This window comes from Seriola dumerili, unplaced genomic scaffold (assembly GCF_002260705.1).
Source record: "Seriola dumerili isolate Sdu_G_001 unplaced genomic scaffold, Sdu_1.0 BDQW01001556.1, whole genome shotgun sequence".
NCBI classification, from domain to species: domain Eukaryota; kingdom Metazoa; phylum Chordata; class Actinopteri; order Carangiformes; family Carangidae; genus Seriola; species Seriola dumerili.
Genome location: NW_019175811.1, coordinates 1 through 22,136, shown reverse-complemented (window position 1 = coordinate 22,136; position 22,136 = coordinate 1). Strand labels below are relative to the sequence as shown.

The 22,136-nt window shown below is 41.8% G+C and overlaps 2 protein-coding genes across 6 annotated transcripts; one reads left to right on the top strand and one right to left on the bottom strand.

Annotated features, from left to right (window-relative positions):
* Positions 1-1,051: 1,051 nt before the first annotated feature.
* On the top strand, positions 1,052-14,146 carry LOC111238712 (junctional adhesion molecule B-like). 5 transcript variants are annotated; one of them, XM_022768361.1, is made up of 11 exons: positions 1,052-1,541; positions 6,273-6,338; positions 6,513-6,623; positions 7,761-7,910; positions 8,003-8,190; positions 8,485-8,587; positions 9,026-9,133; positions 9,310-9,325; positions 11,664-11,756; positions 12,905-12,938; positions 13,166-14,146. In XM_022768361.1, the coding sequence occupies exons 1-11, from the start codon at positions 1,493-1,495 to the stop codon at positions 13,202-13,204; spliced, it is 957 nt and encodes a 318-aa protein (XP_022624082.1). In that variant the 5' UTR covers positions 1,052-1,492; the 3' UTR covers positions 13,205-14,146. The 5 variants fall into 5 exon arrangements, with proteins under 5 accessions (XP_022624082.1, XP_022624086.1, XP_022624083.1 ...); XM_022768365.1 differs by having other exon boundaries at positions 1,053-1,541; positions 9,313-9,325; positions 11,685-11,756; XM_022768362.1 differs by having other exon boundaries at positions 1,053-1,541; positions 9,313-9,325.
* Positions 14,147-15,486: 1,340 nt separating this feature from the next.
* On the bottom strand, positions 15,487-17,739 carry atp5j (ATP synthase, H+ transporting, mitochondrial Fo complex subunit F6). Its single transcript, XM_022768367.1, has 4 exons — positions 17,651-17,739; positions 16,821-16,990; positions 16,395-16,519; positions 15,487-15,586 (listed from the first exon to the last, which is right to left on the bottom strand). The coding sequence occupies exons 2-4, from the start codon at positions 16,988-16,990 to the stop codon at positions 15,558-15,560; spliced, it is 324 nt and encodes a 107-aa protein (XP_022624088.1). The 5' UTR covers positions 17,651-17,739; the 3' UTR covers positions 15,487-15,557.
* Positions 17,740-22,136: the final 4,397 nt, after the last annotated feature.

Below are 22,136 nucleotides of genomic sequence, written 5' to 3'. Positions count from 1 at the left end.
TCCCTTCATCTCATAAGCCTTTAATTCTTTTGGACTCTGAGCACGGCATCTTCATCCAAGGCTAAACACGGTTTTGTCATCCTTTTTGCTCTTTTGAATCAGAGAAGTCAGAATACTTAAACCCAGAAGAACTCAAATTTACTCTGTATACTGTAACCTCTACCACCAGTACTTATATGGAAAGTGATGATTTAATGAGGGCAGGATGTTGTTTTTGGATAATTCAACTTTCAGCTCTGAAATTTAGAGGCTCACTGAAGTGCTAGCTGTAGCTTTCTGAACGTCTTTGCTCAGTTTACATCAAAAATCCTCCTACACTTTAATACAGCTCCTTTTCAACAGAGCTCTCTCTTGTCAGTTCATATACTGGGAACACTTTCTACTGAAGGCACCCTTTATAAAAGGTTTATAGTTTTTTATCAATTAATAAATCATTTGTCATACGTCAGCTATAAGCCATACAGTAAATGAAGAACACATAACCAGGTTTTGTGTGGTGTTTATCTTTTTCATTTAGGTAATAGAGATGTAATATAAATGTCTGAGAGCCTTTACCAGAAGGGTAAGGATTAGAGGGGTATTTTCACAACCTGGCAGCCCAAACGTTGATGTTATTAATTAATCTGTAAAGTATTAATAAATGATTTTCCATCCTTTAATGAAGCCATTTTTAACAGCAGGTACAATAGGCTGTAAAAGGTGCCTCATCAGGATGTAACTGTTACTTGGATTCTCATCCCCCAGAGGACATGAGGAAAGATGAATATTGTTTCATGTTGCCTTGTTGACTTGTACAGCAGTTGTGAAATGATTAGAAACGGGTCAGCAGGCGTCACTTTGGAGGGAAATCTGGATTTAAAGCTCCAGATGTCGCTTAAAACGATATTTGGCCTCAATCTATGCCCTCCAATAATATTGGAGAAAAAAAAAAAAAGCTTTGGGGTCAAACCAGGTCCCACTCCGGCTGAGGTATGATGGCTGCCACACCTTGTTGCCATACCCAGTTGACTCCCGTTATGTGGCCATTTGGCAGTGCAGTGCGCGTCTTGGACACGGCGCTGCGCTCTCGGCGCTCCGCCGCTCTGCTCGTCTGAAAGCACACCCCGCCCTCCCTCCACCTCCATCTCCAACCTCAGCCAGAGCCGAAGCCGCACAACGGGAGGAGAGAGGACATTCATTCGCGTCTCTGAGAGTAACCGAGGCACGCCGTCCCCAGCCAGACTCATCAGTCCAGGACACCGGTGTCTCCAGCCTTTATCAGTCCCGGCTGTGCGTCCCGCTCATCAGCTCGCCTGCCAGCTGCTCCGTGCCGTGCCGTGCCGCTCCGCTCCGCGCCGGGGCAGTCCGGTCGCTTTGCCCCGGAGAGCAGTTCACTCCCTGGAAGCTGGATGAATTATTGGAGAGTTGTGAACAAGTGCGAGAAGAAAGCTGAGGCTCGGGATCTGCCTCCTCGCTCCGTCCAGGGAAGACTCAGCCAGAGTTGTGGACGATAATGGAGGGGACGTCCCTGTATCTTCCTATTGTTATTTTACTGATGCAATGTAAGTGGCAAATGGAAACTATTCATCCAGACGAACCAACAGTTGCTGTTTGTTCTTGGTTCCTCTCTCTCTCTCCTCGCCAGATAAAACTCAGGAAATGGATGATTAAGCTTGAATGTATTTTAACCGATCTTGAACTTTTTTTATTTAGAGTGATTTCATCTTTCATTTTTTAAACAAGTGGTGAATCCTTTCAAAGTGGAGAGACATTTATTTTTTTCCAAAAAGTAGTTTTGTGAAGTTACATTTTCTTAAGGGTTTAGTTAGATGTTTCCTCACTGTTGTTTCAGAAAATTATAAAATCTTTAAGTTCATTTTAGAAGCTAAAGGAATCTTTTTTGTAGTCTTATTTTGTTGTTGAGTTTTATTCCATGGTTTCATTACAGTCTGTGGGAGTGGGCTGCTGATGCAGTTAGGCTGAATTCCTACAAGTTGGCTCAAAAGTTGTGCTTGGCAGGGTGCCACCTAAAGGTGTAGGCGGCATGGTGGTGGCGGGTGGGCCCAGGTTTTTGGCAGAAAAGGTTGTGGATCCTTGCATGAGGTCAGCGGTTGGATTACCACCAGATACATCAAGCTGTTTTTTTTCTATGTGACAAGGTGTTTTCATTGCAGGAGACTGAAGGGTTGTAAACAAAACAGTAAAAAATAAAAATCTGTCTTTAGACTTTCCCTGACCCTCCTGTATGGAAACCTGTGTGACGTGCAGGAAAAGAGAGAGCAGTGTGAGCGGTCTTAGGACACCAGGGGAGCAGTAACAGTGTGGGATGGATGTGATTAGACAGTGAGAGTGAGTGACGCACATTTTACTCTGTGTTGTACACGTTTTGCCACCTGTCAGGCCACCAGGTCATGAGTTCGCAGAGGTGTGTGTGTGTGTGTGTCTGTGTCAAGTCCCGCTGTGGACACTGACAGAAATCACTCATCATCCAGCTCAGTGATAGATGTCAACTGTTGAACAGAGCAGCATCAGATGTCCTCTGCTGCAGATTGTGGGCTGTATTGTTTAAGGAAACGTCCAGGAGGAAAGGCTTTGGGTGGGTCTCTGTGGCAAGAGATCCAACATCCCCCATCTCAATCTCTCTCACATACACACACACACACACACACACACACACACACACACACACACCGTGCCTGACTGAGACAGCTGTTGCTCACAGGGTTACAGTCATACAGAGAGGCTTTGTTCAAACAGAGAACACACACACGCACACACACACACTGTCCTCGCCCTGTTTTGCTCTGTACCCCCACAGCCTTGAAACGTGTGTGCCGCCCACAGTCACCTTATCTGTATCACACAGGCAGACAGGACATTTCCTATGGGTCCATCTCCCCTCTCCTTTCATTTGTTCTCTGTTAATTTGAATAAGTGCCTTAATTATTACTGCGCCATGCCTTTGACCTCGGCACAGTCCTGGCAACACCCACCCTCTCTGTAACACTCTGTACGGACCACGTAATGAGAGTAAAGCTGCGTGCCAAGGAGTGAGCGTGCCATCTTTCTATTTTTGCTCATGCAAGGGGGTGGCTGCCCCTGTGTGAGTTTTTAAGCTGTCGCAGTGTTTGGTTGATGTTAATGCCACTCATGTCTCACGACGTGTGTGTGTGTGTGTGTGTGTGTGTGTGTGTGTGTGTGTGTGTGTGTGTGTGTGTGTGTGTGTGTGTGTGTGTGTGTGTGTGTGTGTGTGTGTGTGTGCGTGTGCGTGTGCTTGTCTGTTTTGACGCCTTTGTCTACATGTTTCTGTCTGTCAGAGGCACAACAAGCCCCTATCAGAAGTGTTTTAATCGCCATGGTGGCCATATTTGATCCCACCAGAGACTTGCTTCTACTAAGCACATGAAAAACTTACTAAATTCATTAAAGCAATTTTCTAAGATCTATTTCAGTTTGTGTCTGATGTGTTAAATATAGTTAAACTGACGTTATACGACTTGATTAGGCCACCAGTCCAGCATGCCTGTTTGCTGGACCCACTCCTGAATCTTGGGATAATTTAAAGTGCCAACACTGGCCCACCTCTGGCCTGGGTGCTGCTAACTGGAGCTGAGCTCAGCCCTAATCAGTCCGGACTACTGGCACGTAAACCAAGTCTGGCAGCCAAATGCGGGCCAGATACGGCTCATAATCAGTCCTCACAGCCAACATGGACTGGTAATCGGCCCGAGTCAGCTTAGCTACAGGGTGACGCTATCTAATATAGCTCTCTATCCGCAAATCTAGCACTTTTGCTAAAATGAGGCCTAAGATTAGTGACATCCACATCTCAAGGCTGGAACACGGTGCGTCAGGCTGCACAGGTGTCAGTTGTGGCTGTTTTCTTCTATTCAGCACACAGCCTCTCAACATTGACGCTCAGGTCAACACAGCTCGTTGTTAAGATTTCTCAGCTCCTACATCTACCCGCAACACCCTTCTCTGTGCAGACCTGTGAGACATTCAGGTGTGTATTTACTGCAGCCAGGATAACTGAGCTACATCTGAGCATCAACAGGGACACAACACCGAAGTGACATCCAGTGCTCGTGGTGCAGCTCTTGCATGCGAGCAGATATTTGTCTCTGTCCACTTCTTGGACAGCAGGCTTTTTTTTTTTTTTTATAAAGCTTTACACCATGTGAACATTACCCACCATGCAGTTGTGAAATGATCTGAACAGGCCATGTGTTCATTGTCTGCCTCGACGCCTCTGTAGTTAATTGAGGCCATTGAAGCTGACAGTGTTCATAGTAGTAGAACACACAGTGGCAGCGGGTACTTGCACACAGAGACTCTTTGCTCTTTTCTTTTTTTTTTTTTTTCTTTTTTTTTTTTTTTCTTTTTTTTTTTTGATGTGTGCTTTTACGTGTGTGCGTGTGTCAGTCAGTGCGCTGGTGAAGTGCAGGCATGTTGTCACCCCTGCTACATTTCCTGTTTCTCAGAGAGACACCCTTCAAGGTGGCGCCAGGCCTGGTCTCACACTATGTGACAAGAGCTTCTTCCATTCACAGTCCCACTGTCTGAGAGGATTTCCCTCGCCTTCAATCCCACTCTCTCTTTTATTCATGCTTCTGCGGGTCTCTCATCCGCCCTCCACCAACCTCCACCCAGTCCCCCTCTCCGCCCCGCTCTCCTCCACTCCATTTCATTTGTATTCTATTCTTAGGGCTGCTCATCTCTCCTTTGTCGTTTATTCTCGTCTCTTTTTAATCTCATTGTATCTCCCTCCCTCGTCTTGTTCATCCTTCGGTGAGACAATGCTCCTCAGAGGGTGTCGAGGTACACAAGCCAAGGCAACGATGATAATCCTGTTACAGTGCCGCAAGTCGACACATGGCAAAGCGAGGGGAAGAGAGAGCGTCTGGAGGGAGAGCGTGCAGTTTTAATTCACTTAGCTCAAAGTTTGACCGGGTGAAGCTGGTGTAAATTGAGCCAACTTCAAGAAAAGCTTTTAAAAAACTTGAGTGTGCGTTATGCTGCATTTGGCAGATGACATTATTATTGTATAGGCTTTTGTTTATTTAAAAGCCAAATTAAAAATAGCTGCCATCGAAGGAAATAAGAGCAATAGAGACCTTTTGGGTCTGCTTATAAACTCCAGTTTGTATGGCCATCCACAATGGCCGCCTTCCTGTTCTTTCTAACACTTCCTGTCCTTTGTCTCAGCTTGCCGTTCATTCTTCCACGACCCCCACTCGCTTCACAGGGGAAATCTTCTGTAACTCATAGTAATACAGAGACAATGGGCTGACACCGGATGCCACTGACAAACAGGAAATGGCCGGGCTGACTAATTCCAGTGTATGTGTTTTTAGGTTTGGGATTGATAGATTTTAATCTGTATTTCGAAACCATTTAAAGCAATGCATGTGAGTCAGTGTGTGTGCGCAGGAGGAAGTGAAGTTACTCAGCCTTTTTCTTTCAAGAATATGTGAAGGTGACGCCTTCATTTCACCAAATTAGAAGTTTGCTGGAAGTTTTTCTTTGCCCTTAATGTTCTGAGGAAGAATCCCTGAGGCCCATTCAACATTTATTATCCCATTTCAAAAATGTTCCCCTTTTTCTTAATTTGCAGACCTTAGGGAGAAGTTAGGCTTTCATCCTGAGAGTGTTTAATGTTCTTGCCATGTGCATATTTCTCACCCGTTTCTCCCTCAGGTAACCTTCACCCCTATTCCACCTGCGTTTAACAACAGGACGACCAGACAATAATCCATCCCCTAAACCAATCAGCACACAGGAAAGGGCGCTCCTGTTTCCCCTTCCTGTTTGGATGCGTGTATCAGTGACACACAGGCAGTGGGGGAAACAAACACGGGATAGTGTGCCGCCGGCTTCTTGTCAATGCCCCTCATACATCAGGTTAATCTGGACAAGCTGCTGGTGAGATGCTTGGTGACCTTGTCCTAACCTGTGCCTTCATAAACATACGGCGGGCTGCTCCTTAACCCCACAGGATTAAAGCCAAGGAGGCAGTAATCCCGCCTTTACCTCGGATCTCCTGGAGAAAGCCTCAGTCTGCCTCAGACTCGTGTATTCGGCTCAGACAGTCGGACAGACAGACCAAAGACAGCCATTAAGTATTCTCCTCTTGCAGTTGGCGGGCAATGTGGAGCACTTCACCCAATTCACCTTGCCCCCTAATGGATGACGAGCGATATTGCGTTCTGAACTGCTTTCACCCCACTGTTTTTTTTATTTTTTTAAAAATCTCCCCCTCTCTCTCCCCTCTCCTTCTCCACCACCACCAGGTTCCCCCTCTGTTCCTGTTACCGTGTCGACCACCAGCTACAAGGTGGAGGCGCGCGAGTTCTCAGGTGAGGCAGAAAGAAGCAGCTCATCTCTGGGCCGCCTCCTCTCACTCTCTCAGATTCTCTCTGACAGAATAAACCATGACGCTATAAATAGACCCAAGTAGTTAAAAAAAATGACCAAGGTTTTTTCGCTGTTGTTGCCATAAATATCTCACCGGTCACACGTTCCTATTTCAGATGCGGTGCTGTCCTGCATGTTCCGCACGGAGAGGGACCAGAACCCACGCATCGAGTGGAAGAAGAAGGGGAAAGATGTTTCCTTTATGTACTATGATGGACACTTCAGAGGTGAGAAAGCAGTCTGCCTCTCCTTATCCCCTTGGTGACAAACAGGGCATTTGTTTTAATCAGCTTGCAGTGCCAGCTGGAGAGGGGTTTGCCACATAGGATGAGAGAAAACACCACTCTGATACTTTAGATAAGACTGGAATGATGGCTCTAATGTAAGAGATGTTTTAGCTCAGTCTTTGTCAGTGGTGTCAAGGTATAAAATCTTAACTTGTCTTTTATCCTTGATCCTTCACATTTTGTGGTTAAGGATGTGGATTTAACGGCACAAATAAATAATGAATCATCTTTTATAGACAGCATAGTTACCCTGACAAGTTTTCTGAAATATGTCAAGGCTTTGAAATCACCATCACCTCCGCTTCACTGGCAGCTCCACTTCACATCTGAAGTTAGTGTAAAAAGTGACGTAAATAAAGAGGCAGCGCTTTCACAATGTGAGGCAATTTCTTAGGCAGAGCTGCTGGCAACAAGTAAATTCATGAAAAGTCACGTCCCACGAAACTTTCTCTTGGCTAGATTCACCAGTCAGGGCGCTCCAGGGCAACATGCTCGCTGATACATGCTGTGAATGTTCCCTGCAGCGTCCCAGTCCCAGTTAGTTTTAGGACCATTGGAGGGGACGGGACCTGGAAACAAGGCTGTGTCTGAGTGCCTGAAAAGTTGAAGTGTGAGAGGTTAATAAGCAGATCAGAACAAATTCTAAATAACTTTCCATTAACGATCACTTTGCACTTCCTGTTGCTGCTTCACAGTAAAAGACCCCTGCTTGCTTTGCTAAGAGGTTTTTGCTGTGAAGCAGCTGTTCAGTTTTCATAGCATTAAATATTTTTCTCTTCCAAATTCTCTCAAAAACATTTTTTTACATGAATTATACATTTTTATTTAATTTATATTGCTGAGGTGTAATTAATATCAGATGATATATCAGTACAAATGCAGGCATCAGAATGGATAGAGCTATAAGACAGATGTATCTTAATATTGTATGATAAAGTCTTTATTGCGATACTATTCTTAAATGGCAGAAAGGTAAATTATAGATGAAAACATGCCAACTGCACATGCACTGCAGCAGCTTCCACAGCCAGAGAGGACATTTCCTCCTCTTCCTGACTTTCTGCTCTTTCGCTTCAGGACCTTTTGAAGGTCGGGCGACCATTGAAGGGGCCACAGTGACACTGAACAGGGTGACTCAGGAGGATGCCGGGGAGTACCGTTGTGAGATCAGTGCTCCTCTTGACTCTGTCAGCCTGGGCGAGACCAACGTGACACTGATAGTCCTGGGTATGACTGAAAACCTCTGGTGCAGAAATGGCTGAGATGCTTGAGGTTTTTCTTTTTGTTTCTCTAATTTCTTACTTTGTCCTTTCCTCCAGTGCCCCCCCACACCCCGTCCTGTGAGATCCCCAGTTCAGCAGTGACGGGCTCAGTGGTGCAGCTGCGCTGTAGAGACCAACAGAGCATCCCGCCTGCTACATACTCCTGGTTCAAGAACAACCAGCCAATCAGCGTGCCCCGCCAGGCCAACGCCACCTATTTAATCGACATGCAAACAGGAATACTGGTGTGTGTGTGTGTGTGTGTGTGTGTGTGTGTGTGTGTGTGAGTGAATAAGGACAACAAGGAAGGTTGGCGTGTGTCTCCCTGCAGTAACGTGTTATTTAAAGAAGCAAACACAGAGATGCTTCTGTTGAGTTTTGTGTAAAGTGCTTCTTCTTCTGGTTTGACAGTAGGTAGCGTTTCTGAGGATCGCTCAAGGACACTTTAGCAGAATAAATGCTTTAACTCAGGCCATTTAAAGACGCTCTTTCTAAAAACAGGTATAAAAGTTTTCCTCCACCCTCTGTCTCTCTTGTAGGAGTTCAAATCTGTAGCCAAAGAGGACACTGGCCGGTACAGCTGCCAGGCATCCAACAGGGTGGGGCCGGCCAAGATGTGTGAGGGCAAGCACATGGCAATAGGTGAGTGTGTTTTATTTTTCTCCACACTTCTTCTGGCCTCTTCCCCCACACCCTTCAGCACTGGAGAAAATCAGAGATGCAGTGGAGAGGAAATCTGAAACACCATCACAAACTATTTAAAGTGTGACATTCAAGGACAAATTACGTGGTTTAAAATGAGCCTGTTATGTATGGAACGGTCGTCAGCTTGCTAATAAATTCTATAATGTGCTCTAGGTTAATGCGAGCAACCATTTTATGCACTTAATAAATTAAAGGAAATATTCCAGGAGTACAGGAAAAGGCTTTAGACTGAGTTACATTAAATATGGCTTTGCTTTTTATGTTGATGTTTGCAGGTCTTACAGTTACCGCTGTTTGGAGTATTTATTAAATATTAACCACTTCATATTGGAAATGGATCATAACTCTGTCTTTCATTCTCCCTCCCACTTCCAGAGGATGTCAACATCACAGCCGTCGTGGCAACGGTGGTGGTGGTCTGCCTGGTCATCGTGGTCTGCGGCTGTGGAGGACTCCTCTTGCATCGCAATGGCTTCTTCAGCCGTAAGTTCCACTTTCGTTCATTTGCTTGCCGTGTTTTTTTTTTTTTTTAACTCTAATAACCACTTTGTCTTCTTGCATGAACAGTGCATCAGTTAATGGAGATATTGTTTTTATTCTCTTCAAAAAAACTGACTTTCACTCTTTTTTTTGCACGGTGCTCCTGACTCATCCATCAGCAGGACACAGAGGAAGGTAAGAGCTCTGTGATTACATTAACATTGATGTGAACAAACAGTCTAATACTCTACACACTGAGGATTGAGGAGAGTGGGTGGGTGGGTCGTTGTTGTTAAGACTGCGTGTCTGCGTGCTGACTCAGGACTGTATGGAGTGACAGCTGTGGCTGTGTGTGTGTCTAAATGTGTGTGTTTTTGAGCCACAGCAGTGCCTGTGTTTTTACTCATCCAGTGATTGGCGCCAACAGATGTAAAAACCATGGGGAAAGGGTTGGTTTTTTTTTTTTTTTTTTTTTTTAAATCGCCACTTTCGGGCAGATCTACCTCTGTTGAAATCATGTCAAAATGTAGCGCAGACAGATGATCAAAAAAAGATGCTGACAATTAAAGGAGGAGAAATAATCGGTGCAACATAATTATGGAATAATTACTGGCTGTTAATCAGCACGGAGGAAAATATTGGCAGCAGATTGAATTGCAGGCAATTAAACTGATTGGGTGGTTAATTTGAAATGGATTATTTAGATATTGAGGAGATTGGAGGATGAGATGGTGGCGTAACACAGGGCTGTTGGTGCAGTACATTTACACACACACCAATAGTCCCTGTCCTGCAAACACACCAGAGTGGGCGTCAGGACGTTTTGATGCTTGACTGGCTGTTGAGCCAGAAACCACAGAGACATAAATGCATGTCCCCATGTGACTGGCCTAACTCACTTGACTTTATGTTATTTGATTACTGGCTTGTTACTGCGCAGCCTTTGATGGAGAGTCAGCGTGGAGCTCTCCTTGAAGCTGATGCGAAAGCTCTTTGTCTAGGTTAAAGTCTGATGCTTATCCCACTGAGCTAACTGGAGCTGTCAGTGTCAACTTCCTATTTATAGAGCAGGCTTCTTCACAAAGACTCAAAGACAATGTGACATGATTTCTGATGCACCAATAGTAGGCACAAGTTAACAGAGTGGGAATGCAGATCTAGGATGCAGCTCTGCCTTTTAGAGAGAAACGGTCTAGAGGACAGAGGGACACAAATTAATGTTATATCATGCTAAACTGTTGTAGTAGTCGCCAGGTTTTGATGCCCTAAAAACTCAAATAAGACTTGCAAACAATACATGTAGCTCTGATGGTTACATTACCTAGACATAGCTTCCTCTGCTCAGTGTTTTAAAGACATGTTTGGAGAACGTACATTTGTTTTCATTATAGTTGTTAATGATTTATATTTCAAAGAACACACTGACAAGTTTTTTTTATAATACAAATTTTATTTTCTTCTATAAATATATTGCTTTAATCAATTGTAGAGATCTTTAAGGGGCCTAAACTGAAGCTTTGTTAAATGTTTAGCTAGAGGATACACTCACAGCTGCAGAAAAAATCTGTTACACAGGGCTTAGATTTTTAATATTTGGGTGTTGGATTGCTGCATGTGTTGGCTCACCACTTGACCTGCTCACCCTAGCATTTTGTTGAGCTCTGCAGCTTTATGATTGGCTGCATGTCTTTACAGCATTGCCGCTAAATTATGAAATATTAGATCATTCATGAAGGTGTGCTTGAAACAAATAGCTTTGTCACTGTAATCTTAGTTCTGTAAACCCACTTTGCATTTGGTTTGTACATTCAAGTCATTGGTTGCAGGTTTCTGTCTGTGAAATGTGCTTCACAAGTTTGTCCATTCAGATCCATGTGTTCAAACTTAATTACACGAGCTGCGAGAAGAAAAATCATGCACACGCATGTGTCCAGGAGAGAGAGAGGGCGGGATCTTCAGCTTCCCTCTGTGACTTTGGAAATGCTACAAACAACACAGTTGGCTAGACAACACTGTCAGTCACCTACCGGTCAGTTTGCACACAGGAAGGCTCCCAGCTCACGTGATGCAAACCTGGGAGCCCTACTGAGTGTGAACTGACCGGTAGGTGACTGACAGTGTTGTCTAGCCAACTGTGTTGTTTGTAGCATTTCCAAAGTCACAGAGGGAAGCTGAAGATCCCGCCCTCTCTCCCTTGTGGCTAACCTTTAGCAACACATGCACAGACACATGCTTGTGCATTATTTTTCTTCTTGCAGCTTGTAAAATAAAGCTTGAATCTTCATGGATCTGAATGCACAGACTTGCAAAGTATTCATAAACCTGCAAGCAATGACCTGAATATACAAACCTTCAAAACACAGAGTACATGTACAAAGTGTATAGATCAAGGATTACAGCAGCATATCTAAATGTTCAAGCACACCTTTATGAATATTTTAATATTCCATATGAATGACCGCCCCCCATTTCATGAAAGCATGGTGTGCAGTGTGAGTCTGAAGTGACACCCTCTTGTTGACCCTTTTTAAAGCCAACACGCTGGCCCCTACAGGTCCTTTTGGATCTCCCAGTGTCATGGTGCAGCCCACATCAGCAGCCAAACCCTGCACAGAACAGAGGACACGTGAGTGTGATGCATAGACAAGTCAACAGACAGATGAGAGCAAATAACAGTCCCCATCAAGAAATTATTCAACACATAACCCCCCATAAAACTGTAATTTGTCAACTTTCACTTTAGTTTTTGAACAGATTAAACAAACAAGATATGATGTGCTAATGAAAAAGCATTAGAGGTGCTGGTAAGCAGATTTTTTTTTACCCATACACAGAGGCAGGTTACACACCAGTGCCAGTCTTCATGCTAAGCTAACCATTTCCTGGCTGTAGCTTCATATTTAGTAGACAGATTTAGGATTGGTATCAATCTTCTCATCTCACTCTCAGCAGGCATGTGAATAGGCTTATCTTCAACATTTAAATAGCACTGAATTTATGGCATTTGCTGCTATTTATATTTCAACATTGAGTTTGTCATGTTGAAAATAAGCCTAATAACTTGCTTGCTGAGAGTGAGGCGAGTAGTGAGATGAGAAGATTGATATGACTCCTAAATCTGTCTGCTGCAGCCAGAGGACGCTTACCTTAGCTTAGCATAAATACTGGAAACAGGGGGAAACAGCTAGCCTGGCTCTATCTGAATGTAAAACACCTCTAAAGTTAACTAATTAGCACATTATATTTTATCTGTTTAATCTATTAAAAAACTGAAGTGAAAGTTGACAAATTACAGTTTTATGGGGAGTTATGTGTTTTTAAATATTTCTTGAAGCTGTGCAGTGACTTCCTGGAGTCTACACTTTTTGCCTGACAGGACAGTAGGCCAAGTGTATTTATCAAGATGTCTTTAAGTATGCAATAGTGGTTCAATCTCACAAATTGGGTTTCAATTGATTACAAGAGTGAAATTATTTCAGCTTGTATATACAGACCAGCAAAGGACCAGTTACTGTAAACACTGACAAATCTGAAGTACATTTGTGTCCAGAATAGGAAAGATGACTGTTTGACTAACGCTGCTCTCTCCTGCTTCATACTGTCCTGCTCTGTCTGACTTTCCTTTTTACCCAATGGGAGGTTTGCCATGTATGATGTGCATTATTTATGCAGGGCAAGATATGACTCAGGATACAGCTGTCTGCCTCGAGTTTCTTCTCTTCTTTGTGACTGTGTCAAACTGTCTGATGCACTTACCATGCCTTTGTCTTTCAGGTCCAATGTCAACTATATCCCTCCGCCCCAAGAAGTAAGTGTTTTTTTTTTCTTTGTTCTCTTCCTCCCTACATTTCTACATTGGGTACTGAGCAGTGACAGGGGAGAAACGCTGACTTAAGCACCAGCATTTCACACTTACCTAATGAATGTTGCTGTGTTTTTGATTGAAATCACATCACAGTCACCTCAGGGCCATAACTCTGAAACAAGAGCAAGAAAATAGTTACACACTAATACCTCTTTTTCTGTGTCCCACAGCCCCAGGATTTTAAACACACCCAATCATTCATGCTCTGAGAAGCTGGCCTTTCTTTGAGAGTACATCACCACCCTTGTGATATGGTGCCAACACTGGATTCTCTGAATTTATTTTTCCTCTCTGGACTCTGAATGAGCTCTTGATCTTACGCTACATGCTAATTTCAATCTTCTTCCTCTACCACTCCTTTTGAATGGGTTATGACAAGCAAATTCGCAAGGCTTCTTACTCTCTTGCTTTGCTGTGTGGTTCGCATCTGTCATTGACGTTTTCTGCTCTTATGGGATTAAGTACAGTTTCATGGCGCTCTGCTCCCCCCTGGTGGTCAGATGTTGAAACTCCAGTTTCTTTTCTGAATCACCCAGGGACTAGTGGAGACTTACACACACTTTGATTCCCTCTGCAGGCCAATTGTTTAACTCCATTTTCTTTTACCAAAGACTGATCATTTAATTTAAGGGATTTAAAATAAAAATTTTAATCATCACAAGGGATTTCTCTTTAAAGCAATAGGGAGGGCATTTCAATCTATTCAAACATAAATGCAGTTTACCTCAGCCCACACTTTGTCTTCTGTGACACTGGGGCCCCAGCTTCCCAAGGGCCACAGTGCCACAAAAGATCCTCATGATTTTAGTAAACACAAAACCAGACAAAGCCAGTCCAGGAGAACAGGAAGCCACTCCTACCAATTCTATTGAGACCAACCCCATTCCATCCTAATGTGCCTGCATGGTCTTTTTATATATAAATATAAATATATATACCTTGTGCCTTTTTAATTTGTCTGTCATTTATCTATGGATCACAGTTTTTTGTAAAGAACTTGCCTTACTTTTTTCTGTCTTTATATTTTTGTGCCACTGTTTATCAATGTTTATCAAAAATGGAGTGTCTGATTTTAGACAGTGTGTGAATGGATTGTTCAGAGTTTTATTTGAATGGTGTATCAGTAATAAAGTTTTTTCTATTCAAAATCATACTGCTATTATGGCACTTAAGTACAAGTACAAGTTTCTATTCTACTACATTAACAGAGATGATAACTTTAGTTACTAGTTCCTTTAAAATGCAAATAATAGACTGCCACTCCTAAATAAAGAATTAAAAAAAAAAAAAAAATTCAAATAATAGAAATAATTATCCACAAATAATATATTTCATAGATCTCTGGGGTGAAATCTACAAGCTACCCAGAAGTATAAAAAATTAGTCCAACCTTTAACAGCTGCAACATTAATGTTCAAATAATAAATCAATAATTACAATCCAATAATATACACAGTCTGAAATAGGCCATTCTGCAAAATTAATACTTTTGTGCTTTTGGTATTTTATATTTTGATTCTGATACTTTTACACTGTGGTATTACTAATAGTACTCATGTAAGAGAGCTGAATGTTCCACCACTGCAATTACAGCACTATCAAAATAACTATCATTACGATCCCTGATGATAATGTCAATCTAATTAGGTGGAGAACTGATTAATCAAACTAGATCTGGTTAATTGGTTGTTTTTGTGACTTGCTTGTTTGTTATTACCTTATTCCTGAAACAATCTTTTTCATCTGCATGTTGTCACGCATGCTGAAAGCCACTTCAGTATTCCCACAGAGGGAAATACTGAAGCGTTGTGGCTCTGCAAGCCAGACAGTACATAAATCTTTCAAGTGCATTTCTTGAGGCAGGCATGTAGCATCAGAAACAGGTTGACAGACAGCTTTAGTTTGGTGCATAAGAGCGAGGATCTATACTCTGGGGGCAGTGTTGCATACCTGCACAGTGAGCTAAAATCTTGGTACATTTTTGAGTTTAACATTAAAGCTCAGCTGCACAATCTAAAACTTTAGGCATCAGGTCAGATGGAAATTTACCCTTTGATGCTATTTTGGGTTTCAAATATTCATCTTGGAAAGGCTTAAAGTCATCTCTGACCTCGTCGTACTACAGACCTCTCAAGTCCAACTCAGAGTTACAGCCACTTCCCATCTCAGTCAGCCGACATGTGACTCAGTTATTTATCAGGGAATTTCAGATATTTTAATCGAAATTACAACCACTTAATATGCAAATTAAGCGTATTCAATCTGATATTCTATATCTCATATCTGAAAATATTTTTACAGGATTATTCAGATATGGGACAAGTCAAATGACCATGATTACACGTGTATAATGTGAGAAATATTTTAATGACTGACCATTAAAAATATTTTTATAATGTATTTGGATACAGTTATTGTTGTAGCATCACTAAATTATAACAAATGTTCAGGTGCTGCAGAATCAGTCTCATTGATGGGCAGTGCACCACAGTTCATTCCACTATCTTTTTATTAAATACAACGTATTGGTGACATGTAGGAGATATACAACATGGACAGCATTCACTTGGCGCCTTCATCGAACTTGGGCTCTGGAGAAAAAAAAAAAACAGAAAACAAAGAACCATTAGTGATAGTTGCTGCATGTAATTCCCTGTGAGTTTTGAAGTGAGACATATTGCAGCTGTACATGTGACAATACTTGAGATTAGATTCCATACAAAGACAAGAACTACAGCAATGTAAAACAACTAGCTAATTGAAGTTTCAACAACAATACTGCGAAGCTCAAGATGAAAGCTGCTAAGAGACTCATCTTGCTTTGACAAGCGTCACTGTCCATGCACTAAATATAGACACAGAAAGCTCAAAATCACAGTGCATCTCATTCTCTCCAGTGGCAAAGAAGTAAATATTTATGAGGGGGCTGTTAAATCATGTAAAAGCAAAATATCCATTTAAATTGTGTCATTAAAAACAGCCCTGCCATTACAGGCACTTCTAATTGTCATTTCAACAATGCAGCTGATCAAATTGAATGACTTTTGTTCATGGACAGTCTTGAATGCAAACTGTCTTGTTTTTGACAGTTAAGAAGCTTGGACTAAAGCTATTACGAAATACACTTTCTTTGTCCTTCAAAGCTCTTCAGTATCAGGGAGCCAAGGTCACTGTTAAAACCTTGGTTCTTTCCATAAAATGGCATTAACTACAACAACATTAACTAGCTAATCTGTTAATCTTTTTTAAGCAATGACAAGGAAAATTAACAAATTAAGCTGTGATTTTGATTTATGCGTTTGTTAGTCTTTTTAGTTAATAATAGCAGGAAGCAATTAGGGCAGGCTACAAAACAGCACTCACAGCACACACTGTAAAGCTACTTAAGTTTTAACTAACCTGTGAATTTGAAGTCTGGGAACTTGGTGAGGTCTCCTCCACCATATAGCCTCTGCAGTTTGGTTACCTCTTCAGACAGGTTCTTCTGGTAAGCAGGTCCTGCATCCACAATGCCACCAGAAGTCCTGGGAGAGCCAAGGCATCAAATAATGGTCGAGAGGTGAGCGGGAAGGCGATGAGTGGAGGATATATTTAGATACAATTTAAATGGAGAGGATTGATTGAGGTCTGAATCTGCACTAAAGAAGCTAAAAAATCAGCTTCTCTATTTTCGAAGTAAATATTTCACTAGTGACTGAACTCTGAGCTGGAAGCCTTTTTTGATAATCTTTTAAATCTCGACTCTGATCAGCCATGGAAATCTAAACACCACTTCTAAATTAGGTATGGGAGGTTCATGACAGGAGTTGAGTATTATGAACTGACTTGCTCTTGGTGTTGTAGTCACGGATCTTGTCCAGGAAAAGTTTCTGGACGGGGTCGAGCTCCTTGGCCCGGTTGAAGAGGACAGCGGAGATACCGATGTTCCTGCGGAGGGTCAGGCTCACGGCGGAGCGCAGTACAGAGGACAGCTGGAATAACCGGTGAAGTGCCATCTGAAGGAGAAAAGAGGCCTCAGGTTATAGGCTGCTCTGAGAACATGAAGTTGTTGTCCTGCCTCTGTAACGGCCAAGGATCAACTTTGTTGCATTAGGGGGTAATGACTAATAATATGATGTGCAGCGGGTGTAAACTACAACCTGCATTAAGCCTTAAATGCTTAAGCGTTCAAATGTCTGTAGCTCTGTCACCTACTGAACGTACAACCTCTCGTATATGGAGGTGCCGCTGCCCAGCTGGAGCAAATAAACGTTACCACTTGCTACATTTTAACTAGCATACGTTAGCTACCGTCGACCGTAACTAATTGACATTGAGTTAGCTATTTTAATCTTAAAATGACTTCAATGTAATTGTCGCCTTAATTGACTAATACGACAAAGACTTTAAATAAGGTCGGTTTCACTCTGGTTGCTACTGCTAATTAGCAACATGTTTGCGACATACACCCAATCAAACGACTGCTAAAGTCAGCTTAGCTAGCTTTAGCTGACGCGACACAGCGTTCAAACACTATCCTCTGTCGATTGTCGCCCTTCACTGTCTCCTGCTAACGTTACACTCGCTGGAGAAAAGAGCATGTGTTTATAAGTATACATAATAATGACAGATAGGGTGAAATTATAAACACATTTCTTTAAAAACTCAACACTCACCTTGGGTTTGACACTCAGAGAACAAGATCCAAATGTGGAGGAACCGCTGTGGATTGTGGGAAAACGGAGACTGACGGTGGTGAAGTTCGCTGACGTCAAAACGTTGTGTCATTTGCGCAGCGCTGCGTACAATTGGGTCATCCTCGCAGACTCTCCCACTGATTATGACCCTGTGCAAGGTCCGTATGAAGCCATAGTATACATATCATTAAAAAATGCCACAATATACTAATTGTGGCTTATTATACTATGATGTTTTATGACATTTTTATGTCATACTATACTATGTCGTTTTTTAAATATATTTTTATACCTTACTATGTGTTTTTTTCACATTTTTGTGCCTTACTATACCATGGCGTTTTGATGACTTTTTATGCTTTACTAAACTGTGACATTATTATGCCATACTATAACTGTGACGTTTTTTGACATTTCTATACCTTACTATACTATGACATTATTATGCAATACATTGCTATAACATTTTTTGGCATTTACATGACATACTATACTATGATGTTTTTCAACATTTTTATGACAAATAAAACACCTTAGTATAGTGAGGCATAAAACTGTCATTGTATAATAAGGCATAAAAATGACATGAAGGTGAGCTTAAGTTCAGTAGGGAAGACTATCTCTATTCTCCCTCTCTCACCCCACTCCTTGTAATAAGCTTACTTCAGGTGCTCGGCAACCAATCAGATCTCGCCACAATCTCAACCAGCCAATCAAGTTGTCCCTGTCATACTTTTAAATCTGTTCTCCTCTGTCCTGTTATCAGCTGTCATTTCAGTGTGGTCCCTGCGACCCTCCTCTACACCATCAAATTCCAGTCATCATATCCACGGAAATTACTGTGACCCTCTCCAGTTCATTCACCTCCAGTCTTAATATCCAGTCAGGAAAGCTCATGATCAATCTCAACACATCCAGATCTCCAGCTTCACCTCTTCCTATGTTCAAGACCACCACCAGTGTCTAGATCCTATACTTGGCACAGCCTCACCCCCTTATCACATATGATGACATCACAATGGGATCTAATTGCAAAAGACTCTCACATCTCTCACTTTTTGTCTGTACATGGCAATAAAAATGTATTTGTTAAGCAAATGACTTAGTATAGTAAGCCATAAAAATGCATGTCATAATAATGCATAAAAATGTTTTTGTATAGTAAAGTATAAACACCTTAATATAGTAAGGCAAAATGACATAGGATAGCAAGGCATAAAAATGTCATAAAAATGACATAGTATAGTAAGGCAAAAAAAGTGAAAAAAGGACATAGTATAATAAAGCATAAAAACTTCATAGTATATCAAAGCATAAAAAGTAAGGCATAGGGATAACATGGCTAACCGACACAGAGCAGTTCAAACCACTGAACTATCATACCACTCCATGAATATGGTAATATTAAAATAAGGCATAAAAATTATTGGCGGCTATAAGGCAGGAATGTGACAGACTCTGGTTGGCCAGTTTCGAGTGCTCCACAGGGATAGGAAAGGAGGGGGGTCGTATCCCCCTCCGAATTTCTGGACAATTACAAGTAGGGCTTTATGAAACAGAATATAAGATGCAGCTGCAATTCTATTAAAAATGTTGGCTCTAGACTGCTGTTGCTATACTACGATACTACAATACTATATTGAATTATAACAGATTTAGATTACTAGCGAAATATATTTCATTTTATGTTTAAGTAATCCTTTCCCATCCCTTTGGGGCACTCGAAATTGGCAACGACTGGATTTGAATGAGATTCTTGGCTTGAACCCATGCCTTCAAAATTCCTGTGCAGGAATCTAACGCATTGAGCCACCAAGTCAGACAAGGGGAGAGTGTCTGTCTTAAAACTTTTCACTCTGTCCTCTGTTTGTGGGTTCAAATCTCATTTGATCTCACTACTTTTCAGGACCAACGCACAATCACTCTTTAGAGTAGCCCTCTAACCCCTTAAGCCACTCGGTCGGAGTTCATATGATTGACTGACATTTCAACATACAACCTGTACAACTGCTGTTTCAGGCAGCAGCCAAACACCCCTCTGTTCTCTACCCCACTTAGTACGATCCAGGTTCCCCCTTGTATAAATCACATTGGATTCACCCACCTTCTGTTTGGCAGTGGGACCTTTCACCTTGGCTTGGAGAGAGCATGGATGGGAGCACATGCTACAAACATTTGGGTAATTTCAATTCAATTAAATATCACTAAACAACTATCAAAATAAGTAACATTTAATGTCTTTGTGTAGCTCTTCCATTAACTTCCAAGTCATGTCAAAGGAAATCACAACTTAGTAGTCTCAAATTCAAAATAACCAAATTATTCACACTTAGCTAACTTAGCAAGCCCAGTTCACCCCACATGCTCAAGCTTCTCTGTTGACTTTAAAACATCTTAACTGGTGATATCATTCATAGGAAATGTAGGGTTGTAGTGCTTTAGTGAGGTCTTTTACAACACATTTGTGTTCGTCTCTGGCCCGTTTTCTCCACAAAAAAGACATACATTGAAATATCATTGACAAAACATATTATATTTGGTCACACATGAGAGATAAGGCTTTGCAGAAAACACTCTGTATCTTTGCTTGTGTATCAGTCCACTTTACATGTGTGGGAAAAGGCAGAGTACCCACCCTGCCTCATCTCAGCCTACAGAGTCTGTCTGTCACTACATGTGCTTGTGTCTTCTTTTAATGCAGATGTCCCGCTTTAGGAGACCAGGACCAGCGCAGTCCAGAAGACCACTCCAACTCCAGTTCTTCACTCTTTACATTCACATGTGCCACATTCACCCATCTTCTAATAAAGACCAGCGGCTGTCCGTAAGACCGGAAGGTGGCGCACACCTGTGACAAAAGGTAATGGCCCTGGCCCAACCCACAACAATGCAAAGGCCATTTGTTCCGCTATCAAATATTACACAGCTCCTTTTCATGTATGATTTATGTGTATTCTAACTAATAATCATGTTAATAAACCAAATAAATATTTTTATCCAAACATGAAATTATTCTCATTTTTAACTTAAATTATTAAATGAACTTAAATTGTATGACTATCTCTAATGGCAGCTACAACCCTCTTTAAATTTAGTCTGTCAGTCTGTAGTTCAGTGTGTCAATTACAAAAACAAACTATTACTCCTGTCCACTTATCATTTTTACCATTCACAACTGCAATTCAAATCCACATCTTGCATTTTTATGTTATCACCACCAGATCACGCCGAATCACCACCAATCACCTGTATGGTGCCACGACTCAACTACTTAAATATTTAACAATAAAACACACTCTAAGGCTCATTTTTTACATTGATCACTGCAGCTCAAACGTTTACAGCACCTCAAAAGACTCACATTTGCTTTATTGCTTCTAACAGGCGGAGACGGCTGTTTCTCAACATCGCACTCAACTGCGTCAGGACCGTGACTGTCTGCAGAGCAGTAAGAGGATTTCTTTTATCTTCACATATTTTACTCTTACACAAACACAAAGTGCCAGAGAGAGATTTCATTTATCAAAAATATTTTACAAAATACATGCATTTTCATCTCAATTAATTCTACCCTCCAAGCCCTACAAAACATACAAACCACCACCTGTAATTTCACATCACTTCTGACACATGATCAGTAGGATTTTCCTCAGAGGGCACATGTCTCCATTGACTTGAACTGGTACTTTCCTCGATACGCTGGATGCGGTTTGCCACAAAGACATGAAATCATCTGGCATCGTTATTAACGTATCCAAGGACCACCTTTGAGTCTGTCCAGAAAATCTCCTGGGCACTTAATATTTCCAGCTCCTTCCTGAGCAGATCACTAGTACGGACAGCAACAACAGCTGCTGACAGCTCAAGTCTTGCTACGGTGGTGACCTTCATGGGGGCGACTCTGGCCTTACCCATGACTAGAAAACAGTGGATTTGTCCTGATGCACTGATTGCTCTCAGGTAAGTACACACTCCATACCCTGTGACACTTGCGTCGGAGAAGTGATGGAGTTCATATCTCCACCAACATACTTGCGTAGGTAGTACACTTTTTAAATTATTCAATGAACTTAAATTGTATGACTATCTCTAGATGTAGCTACACTCCCACCAAATCACCTGTGATTTCTCTAATGAACTTAAGTGTAGGATTCAAATAAGAACATCCTTAAAGAATAGAAAAGGAAGGTAGACAGACAGCTGCACTACTCAGCTTCAAGCAGGGTAACTGTCTTGTGGACAGGCTGCTCCAGATAAGTTGGTTTGCTGAGACGTTTTCCTTGATCATCCAGAGCTGAGTCACTGATGAGCAATAGAAGCTTTCTCACAAATCCATCCTTACCCAGATATACTTCAGTGACCTTGGCCAATTCCATGGTTTGGCAGTTTGTCGTCTTGCAACAATCACTAATATCATCAACCTTTGCATTTGCTGCACATCTTTTTGCATTTTTTGTCTCTGTTT